Source organism: Heterodontus francisci, chromosome 5 (assembly GCF_036365525.1).
Source record: "Heterodontus francisci isolate sHetFra1 chromosome 5, sHetFra1.hap1, whole genome shotgun sequence".
Classification (NCBI taxonomy): Eukaryota; Metazoa; Chordata; class Chondrichthyes; order Heterodontiformes; family Heterodontidae; genus Heterodontus; species Heterodontus francisci.
Genome location: NC_090375.1, coordinates 197,336,983 through 197,363,892, shown reverse-complemented (window position 1 = coordinate 197,363,892; position 26,910 = coordinate 197,336,983). Strand labels below are relative to the sequence as shown.

Here is a 26,910-nt window from a genome sequence, read left to right as displayed (position 1 = left end):
AACAAGAGCTTTCTTTGGCCTCCTTGTCTCGAGCGACAATGGGTAAACGCCTGGAGGTGGTCAGTGGTTTGTGAAGCAGCGCCTGGAGTGGCTATAAAGGCCAATTCTAGAGTGACAGGCTCTTCCACAGGCGCTGCAGATAAAATTGGTTGTCGGGGCTGTTACACAGTTGGCTCTCTCCTTGCGCTTGTCTTTTTTCCTGCCAACTGTTAAGTCTCTTCGACTCGCCACTCTTTAGCCCCGCCTTTATGGTTGTCCACCAGCTCTGGCGATCACTGACAACTGACTCCCACAACTTGTGGTCAATGTCACAGGATTTCATGTCGCATTTGCAGATGTCTTTAAATCGGAGACATGGACGACCAGTGGGTCTGATACCAGTGACGAGCTCGCTGTACAACATGTCCTCGGGGATCCTGCCAGCTTCCATGCAGCTCACATGGCCAAGCCATCTTAGGCGCCGCTGGCTCAGTAGGGTGCATATGCTGGGGATGCTGGTCGCCTCGAGGACTTCTGCGTTGGAGATACGGTCCTGCCACCTGATGCCAAGGATCCTCTGGAGGCAGCGAAGATGCAATGAGTTGTGACGTCGCTCTTGGCTGACATCCAAGCCTCGCTGCCATAGAGCAAGGTACTGAGGACACAGGCTTGAAACACTCAGACTTTTGTGTTCCGTGTCAGTGCGCCATTTTCCCCCACCCTCTTGGCCAGTCTGGACATAGCAGCGGACATCTTTCCCATGCGCTTGTTGACAGGTTACTGGTGATAGTTGAGCCGAGGTAGGTGAATTCTTGAACCACTTCCAGAGCGTGGTCACCAATATTGATGGATGGAGCATTTCTGACGTCCTGTCCCATGATGTTCATTTTCGAGGCTGATGGTTAGGCCAAATTCGTTGCAGCCAGCCACAATCCTGTCGATGTTAATGCAGCATTGTCAGCAAACAGGAGTTCCCTGATGAGGACCTTCCGTACTTTGGTCTTTGCTCCAAGATGGGCAAGGTTGAACAATCTGCCGTCTGATCTTGTGTGGAGGAAAATTCCTTCTTCTGAAGACTTGAATGCATGTGAGAGCAGCAGTGAGAAGATGATCCCAAACAGTGTAGGTGTGAGAACACAGCCCTGTTTCACAACACTCAGGATAGGAAAGGGGTCGGATGAGGCACCGCTATGCTGAATTGTGCCTTTCATATTGTCATGGAATGAGGTGATGCTTAGTAGCTTTGGTGGACATCCAACCTTTGCCAGTAGTCTGAAGAGACCACGTCTGCTGACGAGGTCAAAGGCTTTGGTGAGATCTATGAAAGCAACATAGAAGGGCATATGTTGTTCGTGGCATTCCTCCTATAGCTGGCGAAGGGAGAACAACACGTCAATGGTGGATCTCTCTGCTCAAAAGCCGCACTGTGCCTCAGGGTAGACATGCTCAGCCAGCTTCTGGAGTCTGTTTAAAACGACTCGAGCGAAGACTTTCCCCACTATGCTGAGCAGGGAAATTCCACGGTAGTTGTTGCAGTCACCACGGTCACCCTTGTTCTTATAGTGGGTGATGATATTGGCATCGCGCATGTCCTGTGGTACTGCTCCCTCAACCCAGCACAGGCAAAGCAGTTCATGGAGTGCTGAGAGTATAGCAGGCTTGGCACTCTTGATTATTTCAGGGGTAATGCCGTCCTTCCCAGGGGCTTTTCCACTGGCTAGAGAATCAATGGCATCACTGAGTTCCGATTTTGTTGGCTGTTCGTCCAGCTCATCCACGACTGGCAGAGACTGGGCTGCACTGAGGGCAGTATCAGTGACAACATTTTCCCTGGAGTACAGTTCTAGGTAGTGCTCCACCCAGCGGTCCATTTGATTGCGTTGGTCAGTGATCGTTTCCCCTGATTTAGACTTGGGGGGAGGGGGGACCGATCTTCTTGATGTTGGCCCAAATGCTCTCTTAATGCATTCAAACATTTCTCTGATGTTTCCGGTGTCAGAGGCCAGCTGGATACGACTGCATAGGTGTTGCCAGTAGTCATTTGCACAGCGCCTGACTGTTCTTTGTGCAGCGCTTCTGGCTACTTTAAGTGCTACGGATGTGAACTCGCTGGGGGCTTTCTTGTAGTTCAACAGTATAGTGCGCTTAGTGGCTATGACAGGTTCCAGCTCTTCAAAGTGAGATTGAAACCAGTCTGCATTCTGCTTCTCACGCTTGCCAAAGGTGGTCATTGCTGAGTCATAGACGGCTGGTACCCAACCTAGTCACAACTTAGACAGTGGGTTGTGGACAGAATTTTAGCACCAGTATTGGATCAGAGAGTTTTACAAACTCCTTCTACATCACACTCTAGTTAATTCCACCTGTCAAGATACTTAAATCTTACTGCATGACTGAACAACATTTAAAATAAATACTCAGGGAGATGATTGTGATCCCATTTTCGTGAAAAACTGATCCTGTTTTGAAAATATTACTGGGTGTGCGATCGCCAATATAAAACAGTTGCTAAAGATTTCTATCCCTACCTGCATTCTGCATCTAGGTTTAATTGAAAAAGGAAGAAACCTTATCGAAATGGGAGATTATTTTTCAGGCACAGCTTTGAATTCAATTGCAAATTTAAAACTGAAAAAGAAAATTGTACCATTACTTACAAGTAAACCAGCAAAATAGCTCCCATCACCATCACAAAGCGGCTGAAAGATGAGTAGAAATACACGATACTAAGCAGGATGCCTGCTCGGGAGACTGTGTACATCCAGTCCAACCAATCACGATTCAAGTCCTCTTCGTTTAGCACTGGGCCCCCCTGTGCATTCATCTGAATATTCTGGTTCATGGGTCTGTTCTCTGGGATAGCTGCAATGGGGGCAGCTGGGGCCTCATCTGGGCGATTAGGCTCAGGGTTCACAGGCTCAGAGGCTGCTGGACTGGAGGGCTGTGTGTTGGCTGATCCTGAGAGTCTGGCTGCAGCTTGACTGGAAGCAGGAGAAAAAGAAACAAGTTGTGAAGCTTTGTGATCAAGAAGACAGATATCAGACCAGACAATGGGGAATGAAGAATTGCCACCTTTTAACAGCATTTAACACCTCTAGCTCAAAGAGAATACTGGCCAAGCAGAAATCAAACCTTCCTTTACTCTACCCAAACTCAGAAGACCCCAGTGGAGTATTTGTTCCCAGACTAGTGAGAATCTGTGCTAAATTAGAGGCAGCTTTGTAATGTGGAACCAATCGGACTAGCTATTTCAGATTGATAAATCCGCTCAGCCAATCTCCCAATAAAACCATCAATGGTCACTGTTTAAAGTGTGCATTTTAAAACCAAAATGTTAGAAGTGTTGAAATTCTTTTGGGACCGAGTGGCCAGTGAGTCAGACACTGTTTTTTTGAGCCCAAGAAGTTGGATAACGAATCCATCAACTGTAAGGATTGCATGTTAATCATGTTAGAATAAATGAGATCCAGTTCGTGCTGACCACAAGGCCAAGGAATAAATACCCATTGTCTAGAAAATACAACATGCCAAATGAGGGATTATTAATTCATCGGTTGGAAGCTTACATTAAACTTTTAATGGAAAAAATCCTGCAGTTAACTTTTAAACAACTAGCAGCCAAGATGCCCTCAGCAATTTGCATCTGAAACACCTATTCACATTCCAAAGACCCACCTGAAGATAGAGGTCTGAGCAGCCTGGACCCAGAACAATGGCTTGCTCTAAGTAATTGAATTACCTCAGATTGTTTCATTAGCACGGCATTCAAGGTAATCCTAACACCGTGACTTTGAAAGAGCAAACCCCTCCAAGAGTAAATATTGGTATCTAAGGGCTTGGGGAGCCAATTTCAAATCCTGAATATTAGAAGGTTACAGTGAATACACTAAGGCCGTCATGTGACCGTCTGTCCATCTCAAAGAAAGCTAAACATTTCCTTGAACAAAGACAGAAGGGCAGTAATTCAGGCTGTGCAGTAGGAGAAAGGCTATGCACCTCCCTCCCTCTCTCTGTATAACACAAGTTTGAACTCTGTCTGTCACTGTGGACCCTTCAAACCTACAGATTGCTACAGGCAGAGACCAGGGGAAGAGAGCCATCTATAAGACTGCCTCCAAGAAAGCCTTGAGCCAGGAGGGCCAGCCACAAAGTGCACTTTGACCAGTCAAGAGCTTCAAGATACAACTTCAGCTCGAAGACCACCAAACTATCCAACTTCACAGACTGTGTATTTAATTCCCATTTATTTTGGACTCTAATCCAACCACAAAATCTACTTTTCCCTCTGTAATCTATTTGTGCATGTGAGAGTCTCACGTGAATGTGTGCGCAAATTTATTTTTTCTAGATCGGTTTTAGATTAAGGCAATAGATAATTTAGATTATAATAAATTCACCTCTTGCTTAAATTCAAGAAAACCTGTCTGATTAGTTCTTTCACGAATGTATTAAAGGTAAAAGATAAAACACTCACTGAGGTGGTAAGCACACCCAATGTTTTTAAAAGGAATAAACCATGTTGCGTTCAGATAAGAGGAAGGACAAGAGGGGAGCCTGAGACCCATTTCTCACCCGACCGTAACACCATTACTAATGCTTGATAAGCATAGCTGTTATCAGAAATGGAAGAGTCACACTGGTTAGGTTGAGGGAATTTGACTTGAGCTCAGGTTAAGATGTATTAAGACAAAGTGGACAGAACGTAACTAGGATCTCGCCAATGCTTTATCAATCTAGCGCCCTCAATACTGACACGCTCCAAGAAATAGAAAAATATTCCACTCTCCAGCACTGACAAAAAAGCAGCTTCAATCAGAAAGTAAAGGTACCCCAGCAATGGGCTTTCTAGGAGAGAGAAATTGAAGGGCTTCTTGAGCTCAGGCTGTTCTGGATCAACTTCTAGGCCAATCTAAAGTGCTGCCTCCCATTATAAAATAGATGGAGCGCAGCCAATAGGCAAAACAATACTTCTCATTGTGATGAGTATTACAAACAAAAGGCTCAGATTTGATTCCCAGTCTAAACTGTTAGTAAGAGTTTCGGTGCTACACTAATGGCCAGAGCAGGAGGGGAATAAGAACCGTCAGCAAAGGATTCTACTGCCGGCTGCTATCCAGTGACCTCTGGAACAAAGTGCTCATGTTTGGACACCAGGTGAGAATGAGATTGGATTCAAAAGTAATGGCCTCCACCTTTGAATAGCTGATATGACGTTCATAACAAAGCACAGTCATTTGGAAAAAACACTGGATGACTGCCAATGTCCTTGAAACCGTACCCCATTAGCAATCATTAGCCTTAAGCAGAGGAAAGGAGACAAATAGCAATAAAAAAGGTAAATAGAGTCATTCCGTTAACATGATGTGCTTGAATTACCAGAAATCTAAATTATCTGAACAGTTCAAAGGGAAGCAGAAATGTAAACTGTTGCCTCCACAGTATAAAAAGAGGGACATTTGGAAACCAGCAAAATATTTAATCTATCTTGCACTGTGTATGAATTTCCAACTCACAAATTATACACCCCACTGTCATGATTTTTGTTTAGACTTTGCTGCTCACATTTACCATTGTAAACTTTGCTATGTCAAACACAACAATGTAATTGCAGGCTCCGGGCACCAGGTGGCTACAAAGAGCCAGTCTGTCGACTCCACTGCTCCTGTGTATACAACAAAATCTGCAGCCAACACCATGGGTAATTTTGCTCTTATACAGTATTGCTGGGGGGGGGGGGGGGGGGGAAATCCAGTGTAAAACAAATATTTGCTTCACTGGACTAGTAACCCAGAGACCCAGGGTATTGCTCTGGGGACATGGGTTCAAATCCCACCACGGCAGAAGGTTGAATTTGAATTAAATTAATAAATCTGGAATTAAACAAAAGCTAGTCTAATGACGGCCATGAAACCATTGTCGAATTTTCTAACAGCCCATCTGGTTCACTAATGTCCTTTAGGGAAGGAAATCTGCTGTCCTTACCTGGTCTGGCCTACACAGGCGGCACAGCGACACAGTGGTTAGCACCGCAGCCTCACAGCTCCAGGGACCCCGGTTCAATTCTGGGTACTGCCTGTGCGGAGTTTGCAAGTTCTCCCTGTGACCGCTTGGGTTTTTGCCGGGTGCTCCGGTTTCCTCCCATTGCCAAAGACTTGCAGGTGATAGGTAAATTGCCCATTGTAAATTGCCCCTAGTGTAGGTAGGTGGTAGGGAACATGGGATTACTGTAGGGTTAGTATAAATGGGTGGTTCTTGGTCGGCACAGACTCAGTGGGCCGAAGGGCCTGTTTCAGTGCTGCATCTCTAAATAAATAAATACATGTAACTCCAGACCCACAGCAATGCGGTTGACACTTAAATGCCCTCTGAAATGGCCTAGCAAGCCTCTCAGTTGTATCTAACTGCTACGAAGTCAATAAGGAATGAAACTGGACAGACCACCTGGTATCAACTGAAGCACCAGAAATGACAATGGCAAACCCAGCCCTATCGACCCTGCAAAGTCCTCCTTACTAATATCTGAGGGCTTGTGCCAAAATTGGGAGAGGTGTCCCACAGACTAGTCAAGCAACAGCCTGACATAGTCATACTCGCGGAATCATACCTTATAGACAATGTCCCAGACATTGCCATCAGTATGTCCTGTCCCACCGGCAGGACAGACCCACCAGAGGTGGCGGCACAGTGGTATACAGTCAAGAGGGAGCTGCCCTGGGAGTCCTCAACGTTGACTCCAGACCCCATGAAGTCTCATGCATCAGGTCAAGTATGGGCAAGGAAACCTCCTGCTGATCACTACCTACCGCCCTCCCTCAGCTGATGACTCAGTACCCCTCCATGTTGAACACCACTTGGAGGAAGCACTGAAATGGCAAGGGTGCAGAATGTACTCTGGGTGGGGGACTTCAATGTCCATCACCAAGAGTGGCTCGGTAGCACCACTACGGACCGAGCTGGCCGCATCCTAAAGGATATAGCTGCCAGACTGGGTATGCGGCAGGTGGTAAGGTACCCAAAAAGAGAGAAAAATATACTTGACCCCGCCCTCACCAATCTGCCTACCGTATTGGTAGGAGTGACCACCGCACAGTCCTGGTTGAGACAAAGTCCTGTCTTCACATTGAGGATAACCTCCAGCGTGTTGTGTGGCACTACCACAGTGCTAAATGGGATATATTTTGAACAGATCGAGCAATGCAAAACTGGGCATCCATGGGGCACTGTGGGCCATCAGCAGCAGCAGAACTGTATTCAACCACAATCTGTAACCTCATGGCCCAGCATATCCCCCACTCTACCATTACCATCAAGGTGGGGGACCAACTCTGATTCAATGAGCATGCAGGAGGGCATGCCAGGAGCAGCACCAGGCATACCTCAAAATGAGGTGTCAACCTGGTGAAGCTACAACCCAGGACTACATGCATGCCAAACTGCATAAGTAGCATGCGATAGACAGAGTTAAGCAATCCCATAACCAACGGATCAGATCTAAACTCTGCAGTCCTGCCACATCCAGTCGTGAATTGTGGTGGACAATTAAACAACTAACTAGAGGAATAAAAACAAAATACTGCGGATGCTGGAAATCTGAAATAAAAACAAGAAATGCTGGAACCACTCAGCAGGTCTGGCAGCATCTGTGGAAAGAGAAGCAGAGTTAACGTTTCGGGTCAGTGACCCTTCTTCGGAACTGACAAATATTAGAAAAGTCACAGGTTATAAGCAAGTGAGGTGGGGGTGGGGCAAGAGATAACAAAGGAGGTCTAGATTGGACCAGGCCACATAGCTGACCAAAAGGTCACAGAGCAAAGGCAAACAATATGTTAATGGTGTGTTGAAAGACAAAGCATTAGTACAGATTAGCTGTTAATACACTGAATATTGAACAACAGCAAGTGCAAACCTGAAAAAAAAACAGTGGGTAAGCAAACTGAACAAACTATGAAATGAAAAAAATACAAAAAAAATTGTAAAAAATGTAAAAAAAAGAATGTTTAAAAAAAAAAGAAAAAATAATTAAAAATGAAAGTAAAATGGGGGGCTGTCATGCTCTGAAATTATTGAACTCAATGTTCAGTCCGGCAGGCTGTAGTGTGCCTAATCGGTAGACTAACTAGAGGAGGTGGCTCCACAAATATCCCCATCCTCAATGATGAGGGAGCCCAGCACATCAGTACAAAAGACAAGGCTGAAGCATCTGCAACAATCTTCAGCCAGAAGTGCCGAGTTGATGATCCATCTCTGCCTCTTCCTGAGGTCCCCAGCATCACAGACGCCAGACTTCAGCCAATTCTATTTACTCCGCGTGATATCAAGAAACGACTGAAGGCACTGGATACTGCAAAGGTTGTCGGCCCTGACAACATTTGGCAATAGTACTGAAGACCTGTGCTCCAGAACTTGCTGTGCCCCGAGCCAAGCTGTTCCAGTACCGCTACAACACTGGCATCTACCTGGCAATGTGGAAAACTGCCCAGATATGTCCTGTACACAAAAAGCAGGACAAGTCCAACCGGGGCAATTATGGCCCCAGTCTACTCTCTATCATCAGTAGAGTGATGGAAGGTGCCGTCGACAGTGCTATCAAGTGGCACTTGCTGAGCAACAACCTGCTCAGTGATGCTCAGTTTGGGTTCCGTAAGGGCTGTTCAGCTCCTGACCTCATTACAGCCTTTGTTCAAACATGGACAAAAGAGCTGAACTCCAGAGGTGAAGTGCGAATGACTACCTTTGACATCAAGGCAGCATTTGACAGAGTATGGCATCAAGGAGCCCAAGCAAAACTGGAATCAATGGGAATCGGGGGAAAACCCTCCACTGGCTGGAGTCATACCTAGTGCAAAGGAAGATGGTTGTGGTTGTTGGAAGTCAATCATCTCAGTCCCAGGACATCACTGCAGGATTTCCTCAGGGTAGTGTCCTAGGCCCAACCATCTTCAGCTGCTTCATCAATGACCTTCCTTCAATCAAAAGGTCAGAAGTGGGTATGTTCGCTGATGATTGCACAATATTCAGCACCATTTGTGACTCCTCAGATACTGAAGTAGTCAGTGTAGAAATGCAGCAAGATCTGGACAATATCCAGGCTTGGGCTGATAAGTGGGAAGTAACATCCATGCCACACAAGTGCCAGGCAATGATCATCTCAAACAAGAGAGAATCTAACCATCTCCCCTTGACATTCACTGGCATTACCATCGCTGAATCTGTCACTATCATCCTGGGGGTTACCACTGACCAGAAACTGAACTGGAGTAGCCATATAAATACCGTGGCTACAAGAGCAGGTCAGAACTAGGAATCCTGCGGTGAGTAGCTCACCTCCTGTCTCCCCAAAGCTTGTCCACCATCCACAAGGCATATGTCAGAAGCGTGATGAAATACTCTCCATTTGCCTGGATGAGTGCAGCTCCCACACTCAAGAAGCTCGACATTATCCAGGACAAAGCAGCCCGTTTGATTGGCACTTCATCCACAAACATTCACTCCCTCCACAACCGATGCACAGTGGCAGCAGTTTGCACCATCTACAAGATGCACTGCAGCAACGCACCAAGGCTCCTTAGACAGCACCTTCCAAACCTGTGACCTCTACCAACAAGAAGGACAAGGGCAGCAGATGCATGGAAACACCACCACCTGCAATTTCCCCTCCAAGCCAAACACCATCCTGACTTGGAACTATATCATTTCTTCACTGTCACTGGGTCAAAATCCTGGAACTCTCTTCCTAACAGCACTGTTTGTGTACCTACTCCACATGGACTGCAGTGGTTCAAGAAGGCAGCTCACCACCAACTCCTCAAGGGCAATTAGGGATGGGCAATAAATGCTGGCCTGGCCAGCGACGCCCACATCCCATAAACAAATAGGAAAAAAAGGCGATACCAGTAGTTCATAATTTTGTCAGTAATTTAGGATGCACTCACCACTGTAGAAAATTTATTTAGTGATCTTTGTTCATCAACCAGAATTTTTTTCACTTTTTTCAAAAAATTGAATTTAGTTACCCTGCAGGAATGTTTCAACCTTTCACGCCAACCATCTTTAATGATCCACTCACACTAGTCACAAGTTTAATGTCAGATTGGTGTAGACCTATGTTGTGGGCTCATACCTAATAAAAACTGGTTGAGAACACTGTCAATCTTGTCAACACACAGACTGGACCTGCATGCTGTCTGCTGGATCCAGTTAAATCTCAAAATTAGAAAAACGGTATAGTACAAAATAGAATTTCACAACAATTTTGTGCAGAAGAATCTTCAGCAAAAACAGCTATGCTGGAAGAAAAAGTGATCTCATGAAAGGATTTCTCCATGACACATCAGCAACACGACACACCATATTAGTTGGTACTTAGCATGGTGGTTATGTTACTGGACTATTCGTCCAGATGTCTGGATTAATGGTCTAGCGAGTTCAAATCCCACCATAGCAGCTGGGGAATTAAAATTCAGTTAAGTAAAGCTGGAAAATAAAAGCAAGCTTCAGTAATGGTATCTATGAAACTACCGGATTCTCGTAAAAACCCATCTGGTTTACTAATGTCCTTGAAGAAAAGAAATCTGCTGTCCTTACCCACTCTGGCCAATATGTGACTCCAAACCCAAAGCAATGCGGTTGACTATTAATGCCTTCTGCAAATGGCCTAGCAAGCCACTCAGTTCTCTCAAGGAAAATTAGAGATGGGCAATGAATTCTGGCCTTGGCATTGACGCCCACATCCCATGAATGGATAAAAATAATTAGGTTTATGGAACAATTATTTCAAGTTTACCTGTCTTCCTATACCTGTATCTCAGTACAGAGTGCAATAAGGAAGAAGGAGGAAGAGTGGTGCAAACTTTTCCCTATTTTCATGAACAGATGATTGCTATATTATGTTTATAAAATATTTACAACGGATTACACACAAGCAGGATAACAAATTACACAAACTAATTTTAAAATGCAAATCAGACCTGTTCAGAAGCTAAGACTTCCCTACGAGAACCTCTTGTGAGGATTAAAAGGCAATTTAATTTATGTTAAAAGAAAAAAAGTGAAACAGAAATTAGCTAACCAAAGTTAACTACACATCCTAACTGTATGAATTTGAAAACAAAACTGACTTTCCTGTCGAACTCAGAACAGTGATGGCTGGGTAAAGTTGCAGGTTTATGATCTATAGTGAATATAATGCAACTGTATCAGCCCTGTAAATGAGATCAGAGGGCTAAAATGCAGCACATTGTTTTATTACTTTCCTCCACACCCAACAACTTTTCCTTCCACAAAAATAAAACTTGGAGCTGGGAAATGGCAGGTAAAGTACAAGTGCGTGGTGCATTATTATTTCCTGGCTACACTTTTATACATATCCATTCAGAATTGAGTAATACGTTTTCTCAGGTCTGAGCAACTGAGTACTTACTACTGCATGTAGTACTGGCGGGCATACATCTGCTGCCACCAGAGGACATGCTGTGGACTGTACATGGAATATACTGGAAAGCCACCTGGAATTCCTGGCTGCATAGGAACCTGGCCAACTCCATGTCTGAAAGAAAACACACACCACAGTTTAACAGAGGGGAAGAGAGCAAAAAAATGTCAAAACACGCTTCACAATTGATGCGATCTCCTGAAAATGAGCAAAGTCAAATATCTAAGTAGGGCCAAATACCTGCGGGATTTTGCTACTCAGACACATTACTTATATTGTCTCTTGCAGCCATGCCCACTGGACAACCTCATTTAGCATTCCACCCAAAAGCATTGCTACACTTCAGATTTTAACAAACTGCTCTGTATAAAATTTTTTAACTCTAGGCCCAACCTAAGACTATCCAGTAACCAGCTAAAACATAGCACCTCATAACTTTCTTCCAACAGCGTTAGACACTCAGATCCAGCTTGCTGAAGCTCAGATTGGGTTCTGCCAGACCCATTCAGCACCAAACCTAGTCAAAGCATTGATCCAGAAATGGATGCAAGCTGTAAATGCCAAAGGAGAGATAAGCGGAGACGGTGTAATGGTAATGTCACTGAACTAGTAATCCAGAGGCCCAGGCTAAGGCCCTGGGGGCATGGGTTCAAATACCACCATGGCAGCTGGTGGAATATAAGTTCAATTACTTAATAAATTCAATTGAATAATAAAAAAAATCTGGAATTGAAAGCCAGTCTCAGTAATGGTACCATGAAACTATCGATTGTCGTTAAAACCCATCTGGTTCACTAATCTCCTTTAGGGAAGGTACAACAGCTTCCACTACAGCGCTTGATGTCCTCCTTTTTCCTCAACCGAGAATTTCTCCCCCCCCCCCCACACTGTGGTTAACAGGGCCTTCAACCTTGTCCAATCCATTTCCTGCACTTCTGCCCTCACCCTTTTCCCTCCCTCCAGTTCCCTTTGTCCTCACTTTCCACCCCACCAGGCTTCACATCCAAACGATCAATCTCTGCCACCTACAGCGTGAAGCCACCACCAAACGCATCTTCCACTGCCCAGTCGGCATTCCAAAGGGATCGTTCCCTCCACGACACCCCGGTCCACTCCTCCATTACCAGCACGTCGTCCCTTTCCCAAGGCACCTACTCATGCAATCACAGGAAGTGTAATTCCTGCCTTTTTACCTCCTCTCTCCTCACCATCCAAGGCCCCAAACACTCCTTTCAGGTGAAGCAGCGATTTACTTGTACTTCTTTCAATTTAGTTTACTGTATTCACTGCTCACAATGCGATCTCCTCTACAGTGGGGAGACCAAACGCTGATTGGGTGACTGCTTTGAGGAACACCTCCGCTCAGTCCGCAAGCAAGACTCCGAGCTTCCGGTTGCTGGCCATTTCAATTCACCACCCTGCTCCCATGCCCAGATTTCTGACCTTGGCCTGCTGCAGTGTTCCAGTGAACATCAACACAAGCTTGAGGAACAGCACCTCATTTTCCAATTAGGCACTCTACAGCCTTCTGGACTGAGCATTGAGTTCAATAATTATAGAGCATGACGGGCCCTTTTTTTTTTATTATATTATGTTGTTTTATCTTTTTTTTTTAAACCATGTGCCTGCCTTAAAATTGGTTTTTCATGTTTGCGCTTTTGGACAGAGCTGTTCATCATTCTGTCACTAACACGCTCTCTGCATTAATGCTTTGTCTTTCACCACAACATTAGCACACTCCCTTTGCCCCATGACCTCCTTGTCAGCTAATCTCTCTGGCCCTCTCGCCAATCACACACCTTCCCTTTTGTTCTCTTCCCCCCCAACCCTTGCTTCACTTGCTTAAAACCTATTATATTTCTATCTTTTGTTTGTTCTGATGATAGGTCACAGACCTGAAACGTTAGCTCTGTTTCCCTCTCCACAGATACTGCCAGACCTGCTGAGTATTTCCAGCACTTTCTGTTTTTACTTGCAATGTTGCAACTTAGGTGGCCATCCTAAGCTGCTAGCAACGTCTTTTTTTTTATTTGTTCTTTAAATTTCTTGAATTTGCACACAGCAAAATCCAACAAACAGCAATGTGATAATGAAATGATAATCTGTCTATGGATAAAAATTGGTCAGGACACCGAGGAGAACTCCCCTGCTCTTTGTAGTGCCACCTGAGAGCGCAGACGGGGCCTCGGTTTAATGTCTCATCCAAAAGACGGCATCTCCGACAATGTAGCACTCCCTCAGGAGTGTTAGTCCTGATTTTTGTGCTTAATTCCTGAAGTGGAACTTGAACCCACAACCTGCTGACTCAGATGAGTGTACAAAGGGCTGTTAGGGATGGAATTCCAGAAAGTGGGATCAAGGCAGCTGAAGGCATAGTCACTGTGGAGGGAGGAGGGGCGGGGGTTGTTGTGGATGTGCCGAGGGAAGAGAGGGTATAGAAGAGGCCAGAGGTCAGATAAATTGAGATCTCGGGGAAGATTGCAGCAGTGGAAGAAATTTTGAAAGACAGGACGGGCGAGGTTACTGGGAGATTTAAACACAAGATGAGAATTCTACATTTCAGGATTGGGTAACCAGGAGCCAATGCAGATCAGCAAAGACAGGGCAATGGACAAATGACACCATCTAAGATCAGGTGTAGGCAGCAGCAATTTAGATGGGCTGGTTTGTGGAAGGAGGAGGAAGAGCAGCTGGTCAGGAGCACATTTAAATTTACAAGTCTGGGTGGTGACAGGCAAGTATGAGGGTTTCAGCAGCAGATGAGCAGAAGCAGGGACAGAGGTGGGGTTACGAAAGTGAAAGTAATCAAAGCTCTTCACATGGAGTGGATATGGGGTTAGAAACTCAATTCATGCAGGGGACGGATGCCTGCTGGACAGATCATTGACTTTTTCGATCAGTGATGAACATCGACCTAGCACCAAGACATGGCAAGTCCCAAAAGTCCAACAGGAAGATCATCAATGTCTCAGCCCTAAAGCAGCCCGACCGAAAAGAGGAGTTCCAAGTGCAGCTCACAACCAATCGGGAAAATCTACATGCATCCAACAATTTCAGAACAGCGGGAACAAGTAGCTGTACTCGACTCCTGTGTCCAAGACCACTGGGTTTGAGCATTGTCGTCACCAGGACTGGTGCGACAAAACTATGCTGAAATATGTGACCTCCTACAACAAAAACGAGCAGCCTTCATTGCCTGGCAGAACAACCCAAGGTCGCATGTCAAGAAGGCGGCATTCCAACAGCTCAAGGCTGACACCCAAAGAAAAATACAGAAGATAAATGACAAGTGGTGGGAAGAGAAAGCCCAAAAGATCCAATAATATGCTGACCATCATTAACGTGCAATGCTGTTTTTGAAGCTACAGGGCCATCTATAGACCAAGGTCAAATGGACAAAATCCCCTTCACTCACAGGATGGCGTCTCCCTTCTTAGAGATGACCATGCCATTCGTCAACGTTAGAAAGAACATTTTCAACTCCTCAACCGTGAATCCACAGTGGCAGCTGATACTCTTCAGGCTATTCCCCAATATGTTGTGACAGAATCCATGGATGACCTACCCTCGATGGGAGAACTGCATCAAGCAATCAAAGAGATGAAAAACAATAAAGCCTGCGGCCCCAATGGTATTTCAACTGAGGTCTTCAAAGCTGGTGGGCTTTTGCTCACATCAAGACTCCATACACTCATCCTACAGATTTGGGAGGAAAAAGAACCCCCCCCACCCTGACTTCAGGTATATGACAACTGTAACTATCTTCACGAAAGATGATAAATCACACTCTGGAAATAAGTTATTTCCCTCTTGTCCACAGCAAGGAAAATCCTGAATCGCCTACTTCCTGTGGCTGAGGAATCCTCCCAGAGGCACAGTATGGCTTTAAACCTTCCAGTTGAACCTCTGGCATGCAGTTGGCAGACAAATCCAAGAAAAATGTCGAGAACACCACCAGGAACAGTTCTGATGAAAGGTCACTGACATGAAACATTAGCTCTTCTTCTTCTCTCCACAGATGCTGCCAGACCTGCTGCGTATTTACAGCACTTTCTGTTTTTATACCAGAAATTCTTCATTGGATTCATCAACTTGACCAAAGCATTTGACTCAGTAAATCATGAGGCTCTGGGATTGTGCCCCAAAGATTTGGATGTCCAAGAAACTTCTTCACAATCCTGCAATTGCTCCATGATGATATAACTGCAACTGTCTTGAGTGGGAGATCTGAAAGAGATGCCTTCAAAATCCAGACCGGGGTCAAGCAAGGCTGTCTGATAGACCCCATACTATTTACAATCTACCTGACAGTGGCTATTCACTTCTTCACTTTTTCATGATCAACTGCCCTCTGATGTGAGTATTAAATACCGCCTGGATGAAAAACTCTAACCTCAGTCATCGCCGTGTCAAAACTAAATTGACCACCATAGACATACATGATCTACAGTTTGTGTCATTGCCCGCTCTGCACCAGATTTGCAAGCCGCTCTCGATCTCTTCAATTCTGCATATAAGAGACACAGTCTGTCCTTGAATGTTGCCAGAACAAAACTCACATCAATCCACACCTGGTCAGCCAAATATTCTACCTCCCATATATGTTGAAGGAGACACTCTGGAATATGTTGTGCACTTCCCATACCTTGGCAGCCACCTCTCTCAAAAGGCCATCATTGACAAGAAGATCCAACACTCGATCATCTGTGCCAGTTCAGCCTTCTACAAACTACGGCAGCGAGCATTTGACAACAAAGACTTCCGCTAGTCAACAAAAGTTCTAGAGCACAGAGCAGTTGTTGTCACCACACTCCTATACTGCAGTGAGACCTGGACTGTGCATCAGTGACACACAAGAGGGCTAGAGAAACTTCATCAGCAATGCCTCCGATGCATTCTCTATATTCAATGAGAGGACCGTCGAACAAACGCTAGTCTCCTTCTTGAAGCCAGCTCCACAAGCATTCGGACAAAATTCCTGCAAAATCAAATTCGAGTGCACACCGTGTCCGGATGGCCGAAAACTGACACCCCCACCAGGTCCTGTTTCCTCAACACTCAAATGGCCAGCATTCCAGGGAAGACAAAGAAAACATTTCAAAGACACTCTGAAACTCTCTTTGAAGCGCGGCAGCATTGACATCGATGACTGGGAGGACCTCGCTACCAATTGTTAAAAATAGCGACAACTTATGCATCAAGCTACATCATACTTTGAGTCCAAATGCCTCAATGATGAGGCACAGTGGCAGCAGAGAAGGAAAGAAAAGGAAGCAAATCCTGCACTCCAGATCCGACTACCTCATGGGACGCCCTGCCTCACGTGCCCAAAGATCTGCGGGTCAAGAATCAGCCTGTTCAGTCACATGAAGACCCAGGCAGAGACCTGTGACCCTGAGTAGACCCATCAAGGGACAGCCAACAAGAAACTCAGCTCAGGCTCAAACAAGAGCTAAGGTTGTGAAGAGTATGGTTGAGCTGGAGACATCACCTACAAGTTCCCACCCAAGTCACCATCATCCTGACTTGGAAATGTACTGCTACTCCATCATCACTGGGTCAAAGTCCTGAAATTCCTTCCCTAACACCACTAAGGGAGTGTCATCAATACAGGTAATACAGGTTCAAAATAAATCAACACCAATTTAATCTACTCACCCTTGCATTATGTGTTGGAATCCATGGCTCTGTGCATGGTTTAAAGGAACCTGAGAAAAGTTACGATGTCTGATACCAGCTGAATTGGAAGCAGTGGATCCAATTATAGTTTCTTGGCTTGGAGATGGTGAGGGTGTTGTGGTACTTGAATTTTCAGAACTCTGAAAAGATTAAAGTTCATAGTAAATATTTTCATTGTGACTAGAAACTTTAAAAAAACACAGGAATTATCCTGTCTATTGGAATGAACACATCCCATAAAATGACAGGTCATTGCCTTGAAATAATGACTCTTACCCTCTCCACAGATATTGCTTGAACCTGCAGCTGAGTGTTTTCTAGAATTTTTTTGTTTATTTCCCAGTCTTTATCCTTCAGCCAAAAATAGTTAAGTCTGGGCTAAAAATTTATTTTTGGACATTGACACTGACCACTTTGCAACTGGCAAACATGTCACAGTCCCAACCGACAAGAAATAATAAAGCTTGAAGAACTTGTCCTAAAAGCAGTGAAATAATCTGAAGAAACCAAGTGTGCACATATAAAAACATTAATTAAGACACCCAATTTTTAAAATATTAGCAGTATCTTTAACTTACAATATGGTACATTTGAAACAGTAATTTTAAAAGGCTTTTTATTTTCTTCTTGAAACCATGGTAACCCACAGTTCCATTGCTGAAACCAAGAGATCAACCCAGCTCGAGAGAGTTGAGCATTCTCAGCTGAAGGGGAAGTAGCACTGATGGATGCATACTTTTAAAACAATGGCTACAGTTACTTTAAATGGAAAGTACTTTACCGTGGTGCCACTGCTGGTTGCCGCAGTTCCATTGTTCCTATAATTGGGTTTGGGTGATCCTGGAGGAGTCCTTGAAGAGCAGACTAGGTGAACCATGTGATACTCGTCTTGCTGTGTCACAAATGTGGATGGAGAGGGAGAAAGAGATGATAGCAAAAGCAAATGAATTAGGAATTCATTTTAGCTGTCAAATTTCACAGCCCCTGTTGAGCGCTACAAGAAGTAAAGCTACAACTAAGGAATTTCAATTACAACCCAATCTCTACTGTCTTTGCTCACTTTACACATCAAACAAAAGATGCTGGGGGAAAAAAGATTAGTTTCATACAGGCTGTTTAGTTTCTAAAAAGGCAAATTATAAAATTAAATCAAGGAAGTATTGGTCTGTAAACACTTCGCATAAAAGCAATTAAGAATTTGTGCCTTTCAAATCATGCATCAATGAAGAATGAACAATACTGGTGCACAGGTCTGTAGGGAAGTACAACAGTTTTAACATGTGGCTATGTCCCAAAAGCATGCATCATAAAGTTGTTTGAATAAGCAGCATGCCATTCTAAGATCGCACCGGATTGAAGGGTAGGGTGCAGGTTCACACCCAGCCTAAAAAGTGCCTCCCAGACTTAGACTTAGCTGTGCTACCAAAAGGAAGGGGAGGAGAAAGAGGCTAAGCACTTCATGACCCGGAAGAGACAGAGGCAGGAATGCCTCTTTTTAAAAGAGACCAAGTCAACACAGCAATTTTCTCACCTCCAAGTAACTTAGTGGACTAAAAATTCCAGAGGTCTATCTGTTGGATGATAGTGTGGTGTAAGGGGGCTGGCAGAAGGGGACGAAAGAAAACTTGTCTAAGTTACTTCAACAATACCTCCCAGACCGCCTTCTCTCCACCATTCCCTGGAAAAGGACAAGCTGCAATGTCATGGGAACACCTACAGCTCCATCTTCCTGTCCACATTGCACATCATCCTGACTTGCACAAGTAACACCAATCCTCCTTCACTGCTGGGCCAGTATTCTGGAATTCCCTACCTAACGCCATCATGGGAGCACTATTGCTATGGGTTGCAGCAGCTCAAGGAGAAGACTTATCACGACCATCTCAGGGCAATTAAGGATGGGCAATAAATCTTGCCAGCATTTTTCACATCTCAAATAAAAATCAATATACAATGAAGCCAAGCATTTGGCCCATCTCCAGCAGCTTTCTCCATGATTCTGATAATTGCCTGTATTAATTTTATTCAACCTTTCTCATTGGTTTAGTTTCAGTGCTGTTGTCCAGACCAATCTATACATTTTAATCATAATTTCACTGCAGGTCCAAGTTTACACCATCCCATTTTCTGCTGCTCAAGAAAGCTGTGAACACATAGGTGTCAATTATTCATAACCTGTACAGTACAAGAGTAAAAGCTTCTGAAAACAAGCAGCTCACGATAGTCTTGGCTTAAAAGATAAAGTCTGTATTTCTTCTAGATTCCAGCATTTTTACAGATGCACAACAGCCTAATTGCAGAACTCACTGTCACACTGCAACACTTGCAACAAACAGGTATGAAATCCTGTGTACTAGTTTAACATAATCAGTAACTCATGTACAGTAAACTGGTTAACAAATGCAAATAAAAACAAGAAATTTCAAACAAACTACTGGGTTCCTTAAAAATATCACCCAGTCTAATTCCAAACCTTACATTGGGTATAAAAGACATTACAACTTTATGACTGCTATAGAACATCAACATAAAGTGAGGGAAGGTTGAACATGCATCAGTAAAAGAGGTAGCGGCAGATCCTATTTTGGTGGCACAGTATGTTAAGTCTAATTCAAAAACTATTAACTACGGAATTCAAAGACTTCTACTGCTTTGACAGATGGGTAAGGCAGCCTTCATGAAACCTGACATGAGAATTTATAGTCAAGGTGACTAGCCCATTAGCAGGTGGAGTTGAATTACAAAACATGGACAAGGACCATGTTTGTTAAATTTGGATTCAGGCAGACTGAGTTGGGAGCTAAAACTGGGAGATAAACGGAGAAGAACTCGTGAAGTAGTGACCAGTGGAGTTTCACAAATGTCCAGCTCAAGGTTTCTGCAGTTCATAAATGAAATGAACAGGATACATTGTGCAGCTTTATGGCAAGTTCAAAGAATCATAGTGACAGAAATCTATGGAACAGGAGGCGGCCTTCAGCCCATCATGCCTGTGCCAACCAAAAAATGAGTTACCGAGCCTAATCCAACTTTCGAGATCTTGGCCTGTAACCTTGTGCGTTATATACTTCACGCATACATCCAAGTACCTTTTAAATGCAATGAGGGTTTCTGCCTCTACTACCTTTTCAGACAGTGAGTTCCAGACTGCGACCACCCTCTGCGTATAAAGATTTCTCACTCTCCTCTAATCCTTCTACCAATTACCTCAATAATTAAGTTTAAAGGAGATTGATAGCATTTAAAAGAATATATAAATCAAAGGCTAAAGAATGACAGATGAATTTTTAATGCAAATAAACACTGGGAAAAGGCGATCATTCAAATACAATGTCTAATTCGTCAGTCAAGGTGCCGATCAATGACAACTTCAAAAAGGACCAAACATCTGACTACATCCTGACAGACTGCACCTGTGGTACTAGCTTTGTGTAGGAGTTGCAAGCCTTGTGAAATCTAAACCTGAGAGATTGTATGCTCTTGCCAATCTCACATACAGACATGGATTGTAAAGAACAAAGAACAGTACAGCACAGGAACAGGCCATTCGGCCCTCCAAGCCTGCGCCGATCTTGATGCCTGCCTAAACTAACACCTTCTGCACTTCCGGGGCCCATATCCCTTCCTATTCATATATTTGTCAAGATGTCTCTTAAACGTCGCTATCGTATCTGCTTCCACCACCTCCCCTGGCAGCAAGTTCCAGGCACTCATCACCCTCTGTGTAAAAAACTTGCCTCGCACATCCCCTCTAAACTTTGCCCCTCGCACCTTAAACCTATGTCCCATAGTAACTGACTCTTCCACCCTGGGAAAAAGCATCTGACTATCCACTCTGTCCATGCCTCTCATAACTTTGTAAACCTCGATCATGTCGCCCCTCCACCTCCGTCGTTCCAGTGAAAACAATCCGAGTTTTTCCAACCTCTCCTCATAGCTAATGCCCTCCAGACCAGGCAACATCCTGGTAAACCTCCTCTGTACCCTCTCCAAAGCCTCCACGTCCTTCTGGTAGTGCGGCGACCAGAATTGCACGCAATATTCTAAGTGTGGCCTAACTGAGGTTCTGTACAGCTGCAACATGATTTGCCAATTTTTATACTCTATGCCCCGACCGATGAAGGCAAGCATGCAGTATGCCTTCTTGACTACCTTATCCACCTGCGTTGCCACTTTCAGTGACCTGTGGACCTGTACGCCCAGATCTCTCTGCCTGTCAATACTCCTAAGGGTTCTGCCATTTACTGTATACCTCCCACCTGCATTAGACCTTCCAAAATGCATTACCTCACATTTGTCCGGATTAAACTCCATCTGCCATTTCTCCGCCCAAGTCCCCAACCGATCTATATCCTGCTGTATCCTCTGACAATCCTCATCACTATCCGCAACTCCACCAACCTTTGTGTTGTCCGCAAACTTACTAATCAGACCAGCTACATTTTCCTCCAAATCATTTATATATACTACAAACAGCAAAGGTCCCAGCACTGATCCCTGTGGAACACCACTAGTCACATCCCTCCATTCAGAAAAACACCCATCCACTGATACCCTCTGTCTTCTATGACCGAGCCAGTTCTGTATCCATCTTGCCAGCTCACCTCTGATCCCATGTGACTTCACCTTTTGTACCAGTCTGCCATGTGGGACCTTGTCAAAGGCTTTACTAAAGTCCATATAGATAACATCCACTGCCCTCCCTTCATCAATCATCTTTGTCACTTCCTCAAAAAACTCAATCAAATTAGTAAGACACGACCTCCCCTTCACAAAACCATGCTGTCTCTCGCTAATAAGTTCCTTTGTTTCTAAATGGAAATTTTCAAAACAAGGTGAAGCAGCTGGTAATCTTTAAGGTTGGAGCAAAGTTGAGAGAGTTTTATTTGCACCTGACTCTGTTAAACCATACCTGTAGTTACTGATGCTTGCCCGGGTACTCAAAACTGTTGGGTGGGAATTGAGTTCCATTACCCAACAAAAAATACCTCTCTTAGCTTGATAAAGACCAAGCCCCTTCTGTTACAATACAAGAGCCTGACCAACCCATCCCACGCTGACTGGAACTCAGAAAACATGCCCCCTTCTCCAACTCATCTTGGTGACCACTGCCATATGTTTATGACATTCCCATCCTTGCATAATGCTGCTAAAATATGCACAGTAGTCCATCTACCTCCCTTATAGTATTCACAAGTACCTACATGTCAAGCATATTAGCCATTGTAATATGCAAGCTCAATTTAAAACATATTGCAGCCATCAGAAGAGTTGGTGCTGGAACACATTTAAAACAGCACAGAAACCAAGATGGAGTTCCAAACCTGTTTTATTTCAATCTGGTTGCTATCTATTAACCCACATTCACTTATTAACCAAACACAAGGCCATCAAGAGGAAAACGTTTTAAATTACCTTTCTGAAAATGTCCTTCAGCTGCAAGTGATCAGGGAGAAGTTTGCCAGAATATACAAGCCTCTGATCCTTGGTGGACTGTGGAGAAAAAGGTCAATTTATTTCCAGGCAGTTGCTTCACAAATCGTAAAAAGGAAGAACTTGCATTTATATAAAGTTTTTCCCATCCTCGCAGCACTCCAAACTACATCATAGCAATGAAGCACTTTTTGAAGTGTAGTCACTGTTGAGGTGCAAGTAAATACAGCAGCTATAATAAAAGCAAAATACTGCAGATGCTGAAAATCTGAAATAAAAACAGAAAGTGCTGGAACCTCTGATGAAGGGTCACTGACCTGAAACGTTAACTCTGCTTCTATCTCCACAGATGCTGCCAGACCTGCTGAGCTTTTCCAGCACTTTCTGTTTTTATTTTAAATACAGTAACTAGTTTGTGCACAAGGTACCACAAACAGCAAATGAGGAAATCACCAGCTGGTTGAGAGATAGATGATGACCAGGACACCATGCAAGCTCCCCTTCTCCTTGAATAACAAAACGGGATCCTTGACATTTGTCACAACAGGCAGACGAAGCCTCAGTTTATTTAATGTCTCACCTAAAGGTCAGAACTTCTAACAATGCTGCATCACATCAGTAATGCACTAAAGTATCAATATTGATTATCTGCTCAAGTTCTGGAGTTAATCAAAGGCCAAGGAATGACAACTGAATTTTAATGTAAATAAACACTGGGAAAAGGCGATCATTCAAACACAACGTGTAATTGGTCAGTCAAGGTGCTTGAGGGAGATTTGGCATGCTAGGGAAGTGTAAACTCGAAGTATCTTAAATAAATATAGAAAGACCATTTTTCTTCCAACATACAGAGACTCCTGATCAATGATAACTTCAAAAAGAACCAAACATTTGGCTACATCCTCACAGACTGCACCTGTGATACTAGCTTTCTGTAGTTGCTGAAAACTTTGAGAAATCTAGACTTGAGAGCTAGAACGCTTGTTACCTTCATGACCTTCTAACTCAGGAACGAGTGTGTTAGGGTCTGATTCATTGGATGTTAATGAACTGGTAGTTGAAGGCAATAGAGTGAACAGGTGTTGGGTATTGATTAGTTAATTGTACTCAAATATGTATATATAAAGAGCCACCCAGCACTGGCTGGGGTGGTGTTAGGAGTGGAGAAGTAAGCTCTGTGGCAAGCAACAAACAGTCTCTACCCAAGCATCCTAGTCTCAGTGCTCCGTGTCTTCTTCACAAACAGGTTTGGAAGTTTCTCTAACAGAGTGCTGCCAACAGAACCAAACCAACACCTGCAAAATCATCTACTTTTAACATCTGCATTGGTTTCCTATAATAGAACAATATTTTTTGGTCTCTAAGCTTGATATCAGATGGATGGGAAAGGCAAAAGTTAGAAATAAAACACCAATCGAACATAGTCCATGCACACTCAGTGCCTGTGAATTAAGTTTTCTTCTTTCAACAGGCACAGGATTGCACCCCTATTACTGGTGAAACACTAGATATCAGATTATGAAAACCAGTTGGAAATTCATAGAGGAATCAGATATGGTACCATGCTATAGCCAAGGTGAGGCTTGTACAAAAAGTTCTCTTTTCTCCTCCCACCTCTTCCCCACACCAAGCAGGATTATGCTTGTAGCCCTGTGACTTGAGCAATGAAACATTGTCAACAAAAGTGATAAATAACTGCAATCAAACTGCACAAATCAAAAGAATAGGAAACAGTGAAAAGTAACACTCAGTGAATCATTTCACATTTTTCCCCTCATTCAAAAATATGTTTCTACAAAGACTTCATGATCTAGGCTGCTGACTTCCTGTGAACAAAGCTCCATTGGCCCAGGGACATGTTTTTGTAGTGGCAAACAAACAAACCCTAGCTTTCCAATTCCAGAAACTAGAAAATCGTTCAAGCGTGGGTGGGGAAGAAGCCCAACACAAAGTAAACAAACATATGTATGTCTACATGTGCGTGCTCACTCAACATTCATTATACATCATCTTTAATGCAAGACATCATAAGGCATTTCAAAAATAAGTTTGAGAACAGATACCAAAACAGAAGCGAGAATTCATGAAATGAAAGCTTGTTCAAAAAGATGGATATTGAGGAGGATTTTTAAGTTGACAAGAGTCTTAAAGGTTTAGACAGAGAATTCCAAAAAGCAAGAATGAAGCAACTAAACACTGTCACCAATGGTGGAATAAAGGGTGGGGAGACACAGAAGGCTGAAGTCAGAGTAACACTGGTCTAGAGATTGCAAAGGTAGAGAGAAGTAAGGCCATGGAGGGATTTTAAATGTGATAGGTTATAGGACTTGGAGTCAGGGTAGGTTAGTGAGAATGGGAGAGTGGGTATTGGCGAGAGAGAAAGAGGACACAGGCTGAAACGTTATGGACATGCTGCAGATTATCAAAGATGAGCTGAGGCCAGATAATATGCAAGTACTGAAGTAGAGTCCAGAGATACTCTTCCCCCACCCCCCTTCCTTGTCCGTCACCCTCTCCGCCGCCCCCCACTGTGCGTCCCCATCTCCCCGTCCGTCACCCTCTCTGCCGTCCCACCCTCCCCTCCCCCCGTGTCGGCCTCCCCACTCCGTATCCACCCCCTTGTCCCTGCCCCTCACCCTCTCCCCGGCCTCCCCGCGCCTTGTCCCTGCCCGTCATCCTCTCCCCGGCCTCCCCGCTCCGTGTCCACCCCCTTGTCCCTGCCCGTCACCCTCTCCCCGTCCTCCCCACTCCGTGTCCACCCCCTTGTCCCTGCCAGTCACCCTCTCCCCCGCCCCCCCTCCTTGTCCACCCCCTTGTCCCTGCCCGTCACCCTCTCCCCCGCCCCCCCTCCTTGTCCACCCCCTTGTCCCTGCCCGTCACCCTCTCCCCCGCCCCTCCCCATGTCCCTACTCGTCACCCTCTCCGCTGCCCCCGAGACCCCTTCCCCACCCTCTCGTCCGTGCCCATCCCCCGGCCCTATGCCCACCCCTCCGTGTCCATCCCCCGCCCCGTGTCCGTACCCCGCCGGCTCCCCGCCCATCCGTGTCCTTCCCCCGCCCCTCCGTGTCCCCCTCTCTGCCCCTCCCTGTCCATCCCCCGCCCCTCCCTGCCCGTCCCTCGTGTCCATACCCCGCCCCTCCGTCCCCCTCCCTGTCCATCCCCCGCCCCTCCCTCGTGTCCATACCCTTCCCCCAGCCCCTTCCCGCCCGTCCCTGCCCCTCCCTCCGCCCCCGCGTCCCCGACCCTCTCTCTGCCCCCCCCCCCACCACCCCGCCCGTCACCCCCTCCCCGCCCACCCCATTCTCTACGGCCCCCTGCATCCATTACCCTCCCCATCTCCCCTCCCCGTCCATTCCCCTCCTGTGTCCGTTCCCCCCCCTCCCGCAGTGTGTCCATACCCCTCTCCTGTTCCCTGGGTCAGTGCCTGTTTAAAGGGCAGCCTGATTCTCAGTGTGCTCCCTCAGCGCCGCACCACTGGCTGTGTGCTGGCCTGGTTTCTGCTCTCCCCTCGGCCTCTCTCTCCCTTTGCCCCACAGCAGCCATTCCCGCTCACTCCCTGAGCCGCGCGAAAACAGCAGGGGCGGCTGATCCCAGCGTGCTTGTGCTGTGAACTGCCAATCAGCGCTTATCCCGTCCAGCCAGCCCGCTATCAGTCACAGGCAGTGACCAATCACAGACAGGCATCCACCATCTGTCAGACACAGGTCCCACCTCAGCCTGACACACAATTTAATAGGACAGCTGTCAATCAATGCTGAATCACGGGCAGCCCACTGTCAGTCAAAGAATTAGAGTCAGAGTTGTACAGCACAGGAACAGGCCCTTCGGCCAACCATGTCGGCCATCAAGCCTATCTATTCTAATCCCATTTTCCAGCACTTATATGCTATAGCGTTTCAAGTGCTCATCTAAGTATTTAAATGTTGAGGGTTCCTGCCTCTACCACCTCTTCAGGCAGTGTGTTCCAGATTCCAACCATCCTCTGGGTGAAAATTTTTTTCCTCAAATCCCCTCTAAATCTCCTGCCCCTTACCTTAAATCTATGCCTCCTGGTTATTGACCCCTCCGCTAAGGGAAAAAGTTTCTTCCTATCTATGCCCCTCATAATTTTGTATACCTGAATCAGATCCCCCTTCAGCCTTCTCTGCTCTAAGGAAAATAACCTAGCCTATCCAGTCTCTCTTCAAAGCTGAAATGCTCCAGTCCAGGCAACATTCTGGTGAATCTCCTCTGCACCCTCTCCAGTGCAATCACATCTTTCCTATGGTGTGGCAACCAGAGTATCAGAGTACCCCAGCTGTGGCCTAACTAGTATTTTGTACAGCGCCATCACAACTTCCCTGCTCTTATATTCTGTGCCTCGGCTAATAAAGGCAAGTATCCCATAA

General features: G+C 45.2%; 1 protein-coding gene across 2 annotated transcripts in view; it reads right to left on the bottom strand.

The window, feature by feature from the left end:
• herpud2 (HERPUD family member 2) overlaps window positions 1-26,910 on the bottom strand; it is a 56,975-nt gene that overhangs the window by 7,086 nt on the left and 22,979 nt on the right. For both annotated transcript variants that reach the window (XM_068032592.1, XM_068032593.1), the window contains exons 2-6: window positions 22,505-22,582; window positions 17,871-17,981; window positions 17,069-17,229; window positions 11,399-11,524; window positions 2,637-2,960 (exon numbers count right to left, since the gene is read on the bottom strand). In XM_068032592.1, the coding sequence (XP_067888693.1) occupies window positions 2,637-2,960; window positions 11,399-11,524; window positions 17,069-17,229; window positions 17,871-17,981; window positions 22,505-22,582 (800 nt within the window). The remainder of the gene's footprint in view (window positions 1-2,636; window positions 2,961-11,398; window positions 11,525-17,068; window positions 17,230-17,870; window positions 17,982-22,504; window positions 22,583-26,910) is intronic.